Source organism: Lissotriton vulgaris, chromosome 8 (assembly GCF_964263255.1).
Source record: "Lissotriton vulgaris chromosome 8, aLisVul1.2, whole genome shotgun sequence".
NCBI lineage: Eukaryota > Metazoa > Chordata > Amphibia > Caudata > Salamandridae > Lissotriton > Lissotriton vulgaris.
In genome coordinates, this window is record NC_141696.1 from 1,210,100,028 (window position 1) to 1,210,106,741 (window position 6,714).

A 6,714-nucleotide genomic window follows, 5' to 3' on the forward strand; every position below is an offset into this window, starting at 1 on the left:
TCCTCCCCCACTCCCTGCATTATTGCCAATGTTCCCACTCCCCTCCTATGTTGTCCCTTGTCCTATCCCACCATCTCACACATTGTGTTGCTTTAGCCTTTACTCCCACCCCTTGATTCTTCCCCCGTGTCTGTTAGGTTGCTTGCCCCTCCAGTCTTCCTTCTGCTGTCTGTGTTGGCCCACCCGCTATAACAAAGAAATGCACTATGTTTTTTATTTTATTTAACCTAGGGCACCCTGCCTCATTGTTGCTTTTTTAACTCATCCCCAACCCCTCCCTTTTTCTTCTTTACTCTCACCCGCCCTCTCATCCCTGTTTCCCTCCCCCACCCTCATGTCCCTGTTTCTTCTCCCATTACCCTCCTGCCCCTATTTCTTCCCCATCGCCCTCCTGTCCCTGTTTCTTCCCCCCCTCTTCTTTCTTTCTTTCTTCCCTCCCAATTTTCCACTTCCACCGAGTGCCATAACCTCACCCTTGGTCTGTCTGGGGTAGTCCCCTCAAACCTATCTTTTTTAAACCACTTAGCTCTCTTCATCTTTTCCTGCCCAAACACTAAAAACCATTACCTCACTTTACTCTACAAGCATCTGAACCCTTAAAAACCCTTATCAGTCTTTACCTCTTTACACCCCTTAACCTTAAAAACCCATTACTTGCCTTTACATCTACCTTTCCCTGAACCCTAAAAACCCTTACATCCCATTACCACTACCGTCTCGAACCCTAAAACCCACTTATCTCCACTACCCACCATGCACCCTAAAAAACACTTATCACTCTTTACCACTACTCAAACCTGACCTCTCAAAAACTCTTTAAAACACTTACTACCTATGGTATGTGGTTAAATGCTTAGCTATACTTCGCCTATATGCCTGTTTTCTGATTCTATAATTAGACAATGCATTTGTCTCAGGCTGCTGTCATTTGTCAATCATGTATTCCTCGTTAGAATGTTTAGATGCTTAGATTCAATTAGATTCAGTTGTAAGGTCAGTTGGTGGGATCTCCTGGGCCTGAATGTATGTTGGAAGCTGCTCTCTTTCTCACTTCCAAATAAATTATCATCTGGAGTGGAGTATTCTTCAACACTACACTACCCCATACTCTTACCCACCCCAGAACCCTAAAAATCTTTTTACAACCCTTACTACCTTGTACCTTATCACATGTCTTACTAATAAAGACTCCTTTAAAATACTTACCATTTGGAACCCTTACCCTTCCCATAACCCTTATATCCCCCTCTTTTTAAAATGACATAATAATTAAGGCATTAAAAAAAATACTCAGGTGTGTGGTTAAGTACCAAGTGGTAAAGTACCAAAAAAGGCCTGCAGGATACTTACTTGTGTCGAACTTACCTACAAGGTAACGTCCTGAGGGGTAAAGACTGCATACCATCACAACGAAACTTAGCCACATATGCTGCAGAAGAGAAGATACGGTGCCCTAGATTCAGAGTAGCTGTATCTTGTATCTCATTTGAAGTACAGCAACTCGTCCATCCACTTGCCAGAAGTTGAAAGCACTTTACAACATAGGCATTTTGGGCAATCTCAAATGTAGGCATCCATCACCATTGTACAAACGCCTAACCACTCAAGTGTTTCCAACAACGCTAGTTATGATTTCACAAGTTGTGATCCAGTGCATCTGAAAATGGAAGTATAACTAAATCACCATCACAAGCAGTCCCCCCACCCTTTCACTATCTAAAGAGTAAGCATTCCACATATTTTGCAAAGAAATAAAATGATCTCACTTCATTTACCAAATAGACTCCAAAGGTATGTTTACCCATACAGAAGTTGTTGAAAATGTTTATTTTTATTTTTATTCTATATTTAACTGTTTGTTACTTTGCAGTGCTCGAATAGAAAAGTATAGCTTATGGTGGATAATGTTGCTTTTGTTAAGCATTGCACAGTTCCATGAAAAGATAGCATTATTTTATATTGTGTGTTGAGAACACAGTCATTCAGTATTACACACAACAGGAAAAACTGTGATGTACTAACCAATGCAATGAAAGGACAACAAGTATTCCCTCACTCGGATACAGTGAAACTATCATAGCAGAAAGCCCAACATAATATTTGAAAAGAGGGTTTAGTGGCTACAAGACTGAACCTCTAAATAAACATAGATTGTACTGTGTAAACCAGGAAGTTGAAGCTATTTTGGCCATGACATTTCCTTAATTCCAACATGTAAAATAAATGTTCTTGTGCTCCACAGTGTTTTATGTCTTTAGTAAACTCCTGTTTCAGATAGCTTCAGTTTGTACAATGAGTAAAATAAACAGATTAACTGGTCTCTCATGATTATATGCAAATTATTTATGTATTTCCCATCCTATATCTCACAGTGACCCACCAAGCAGCTGCCTATCTGGATGAGCATAAATAAAAACAAAACAATACGTTACTTCAAGCAAGTGGAAACGTTTTCCATTTGTACATTCTTTTGTAACCTAAATTTTGAAAATGAAGGTACAGAAACTTCAGAGTTCAGATATTTGCAACATTGTTTTAAGAGAATCACTAATTCATATCAGATAGAGAGTGGCTGACAGTTGTGTGATCTAACGAAATTTGTGGAAAAAGGAGTTACCTTACTTGGAACCTTGAAACTAACAATACACATTGGCAAGCATAAATAACAATCAAATGCATAAGGCTTTTTAGAATACAAATGAGGAATGGTATCCTAAATGTATGTGTCTAAGAATGTTAGTTTTCCTCTTGCATTGGCGTTAACTAAGTTTTCACAATTTGTTGAGCAATAATATATACAGTAACTGCTCATTTAGATATTTCTTATATGCATATGTGTACACTTTTGTCCCTTTTTCGTCTTGTGAAGTTATGATTGTCATGGTGCTGTAAGTCTTTTTGGAATGCATTGCTTTTCTTGGATATGTTGTGTCCAGGTCAACAGCTATTTGTGCCCCCGTAATGAATGGCTAAAACTTGTGAAAAGTGTGTAGACCCTAGTTTGCCCCTATGAAAACAAATTCATATCTCCTCGCAATAAATCAGGAAATGCTCAAGTTTTGTTCAGAGTTTATGTCTAAATCCTAGGTATCTACCCGGCACTGACACAGTATAGCAAACATATATAATTTCCAATCATAAAAAAGGGTCATGAAAGTACTATGTTTTCTCATGTTTTATAGGAAATGCGGGGGGGAAATGCTCCCTCTGCTCATTAAATACGTTATTCTTAAATGATATATGGCATGATAATACAATTAGCTGTTACATAGTTCCCTTGTGTTTGAAACTATCGAAGCTCAGAACAAACGTTTTTTTTTCTTTTTTAAAAGGAAATCGAATAAAAGCCATCCTTGACAGGTTGGCGAGTGTTGCATAACAATGCCACATTTGTCAATTGCTATGTCCAATACATTTTGAAAGAAACATCAAGGTGCATTGCCTTGAACACACATCCTTCAATGTCCTAAAAATAATGCAGTTGCACATTTGAAAGAAAAAAGAAATAATTGTTGAAACTTTGAGATGTTAATTTACAAATTAATTATTGTGAATTTGCATTTAGACTATTAGGACCAAACTGAACTGCACTGAACATGAGAGCAGTCATTGTCATTGTGTCACTGAAGAGGACTATGCGGAGTCCGATAAACATTCTTTATCTACATATTCAAGAGTTATAACATTCACTTTTGAGAGAGTTTCACCAGGTGTGCAGCTGCATAGCTATAACTGAAGGAAGGTGATATTTTCTGTTCCAGAAGATCAAACGGGTAGATGTCAGATTTGCTTCAAATAGTTCCTAAGTACTGCACATCAGTGAAAAGCGAGACTGTCTCTTAATTGATGAATGAAGATAAAAGAGCCAGCTAAGAATCCTTATCCATAATTAACAGCAATCGAAAGCAAACGTAACATGCAACACCTTGAGATACCTAATTAGGCAGTCCCCTTGCAAATGTATTCCATTTCATTGCTTTTCAAGCCGACAGGTTTGATAAGGTAGACCTTTGGGAAGAAATACTGCAAACTTCCAAATTAGTGAAGGAACTCCCAGCTTCACTAGTGCATTCTGGGTAGGAGGAGCTTGAAGAGATTATGTTTTTCAGCCTTTGAAGTGCAATGATTAATAGCAAGAGGAGGAAAGCTAAAAGGCTGAGAAAAATGGAGACATACACATAGACGTTTGAGAGGCGGCTGGGCGAGGAGTTTGAATCCACTGATGTTGAAATGGAAGTCGGGAATAGTTCCAAAAATGTTCCATTTCCCATGATTCCGCTCGAGCCAGCTGAAGGTCCAGGTTCTGCCATGTTTTCATATGTAGATTAGGAACTGGTGTTAACCGATTACTCATCTACTTGAAACTTTCACATGCATTGTTGCCAATCCTGTTCTCAGCCAAGGTGACGCTTGTTTCCACACTGTAATTAAAATAGAAAATGAAAAATAATATTAAACACTTTATTTTAGCTGAAAGGGAGGTTCATAGTTTGAGTTCGCTATTATAAAAAGTGTTAATAAACATAAATCAGTCCAACCGAATTGTATTCTTTTTCATACTTCTATTAAAAAGCAAGCAAAGCATAATATAACAATAAACAATACATTTCGTTGAATAATGCAAAAATAACGACCTCTTGCACTAAAACCAAGAAAGAATTAAAATACTATAGAAATAGTATAACAATGACTAATTGAACTTTGCCTATACATACCGTTCATCTCTCACTTACAGCTCTTGTGCCATTTATGCCACATATTAAAAAAGATATATTCTCTCATCATAAAATACTGGACAGAAAAGTCTCAACTCTTAAACACAGTTCTTACGACAATGATTTTCTAAACCAGTTTAACACCATTGAAAAAACACACAATTGTAAAAATAAAATGATTGTATGCAAGTTCACAAAAGCTTGTTCCCCTCAATGTCAGCGTGGAGTAAACCATGCTCTCAGATAATGATATATGAAAATCTGACACATTCCCAATAGATGTTATGTTGTTGCACAGTTACTGGAATGCTACAAAGTTTATTTTACATGTTTCTTTTTGTCTTTTTTAACCACTTCTCTTTTCCTGTTCATAAATGTGTAAAGTTGCAGTGACAATAAGATCAAGCCTTGGCAAAGCCACAAGTTCGGGACTTGGCAAGTCGTTGCAAAGGTTAATTTTTTTAGAAATGTTAATGTAAGCATATGCCATAAAAACAAATCATAGGAAAACATGGTGGTGCCTCATAGTGGCAGTCATATGTGTTGATTAAAAATGTTACTTTGGAAATTAAAATAAGCATTGCATACCATTCTAATAGATCAGTGCATGTGCTTTCTAGCAGGCAGGCATACTTAAAACAGGTAAATGTGAAATATGTCAAATAGGGTTCTTATTGGCATATAGAAAAAGTGACTTTGAATTACTGTCGAGTAAAGATATAATTTTAACACACACAGGTGATTAAAAAAATAAGAAAGAATGCCAAGAAAACAGCATTTGCAAAGTATTGTGAGGTGCACACCTTTAGGCGCATGTGCAATTGATCAGGAACATGACATCATGCACACAGAAAGACAATCATTATCTGAAGTGGGCTGCCCCACTGTCCCATGCTGTATGCTGTGTTGGTCTGAGGCAATACATGAATGACAATGGAAGAGACCAATGAATGAAGAGGGCTGACCTAGATCTAAACAAATAGGAATACACAGTTCATTTTGCTCTTTTGTGACTGCACCCTGTATTTCGGCAGGTGGACTGTATCAGACTTGAGTTTTCACATAAAAGTCAAATATACTACATTTGTAAATTAAGTAGAAATAAATTATCAAAATCAATTCTAATCGCATTTCATATTGCTTAGTCATTACTCATTTTGTAGATCATTTGTTGATAGACATTTCTTGCTCATAGCTATGTGGCTTTACAATTTAGAAGGAGATTAGGTGTTTCTCTTTTTTTCTAAATAATCAGATATAAACAGGCACCGGAGCACTGAACAGGGAAGAGTGGAACTTAGTCCACTGGTGTGATATGAAGGGCCATGTGTTTATAGCATAAGGTGACTAATGGATCTCACTGAAGAACAGCGAGATACAAAAGAATAAATAAAACAACTTTTAGGAATTCCTCATGGCATCAGACCACCATATGTGGAGGGATGCGAAGAGAAGAGGCTCCAGTTTAAATGATACAGAGGCTTTATTGAAAGAATGAGTCAAGGGCACATTCTTCAGTGTTTGGGAAAAAGGTGGCATGTTTTGCTTGACTGCAGTCATGGTAATGAATGTTAGATCTGTCGAGTTTAAATTGATTGCCAGAAAAGGAATGATGTGTTTCAGCAAAAGAAAAGAGGGCTGAAATGATACAATTGGGATAGAGAGAACTTGTTGAATTGGATTCTGCTTGGTGGCAAATGCTATTAAAATAACTACGCCCTTGTATTCCTTACAGGAATTCGGTTAGAATTGGGGGTCTCTAGTTGGCAGTGGCTTGCCACTAGTCAGGATAAGTGAGTTACTCTTGCAAGATAACCCCTGCTCACCCCCCTGGTAGCTTGGCACGAGCAGTCAGGCCTGTAAAGTATTTGTACATAGCACACACAGCACCACAGTGAACACATACAAATGGGCACCACTCCAGTTTAGAAAAATGAACAATCTTTATCTAAACCAAACAAGACCAAAACACCAGAACTTATAATATCATTTTTTAAAG

General features: G+C 37.5%; 1 protein-coding gene across 1 annotated transcript; it reads right to left on the minus strand.

Moving 5' to 3' along the window:
• Nucleotides 1–1,819: 1,819 nt before the first annotated feature.
• On the minus strand, nt 1,820–4,418 carry SERTM1 (serine rich and transmembrane domain containing 1). Its single transcript, XM_086935091.1, has one exon. The coding sequence runs from the start codon at nt 4,308–4,310 to the stop codon at nt 3,981–3,983; it is 330 nt and encodes a 109-aa protein (XP_086791217.1). The 5' UTR covers nt 4,311–4,418; the 3' UTR covers nt 1,820–3,980.
• Nucleotides 4,419–6,714: the final 2,296 nt, after the last annotated feature.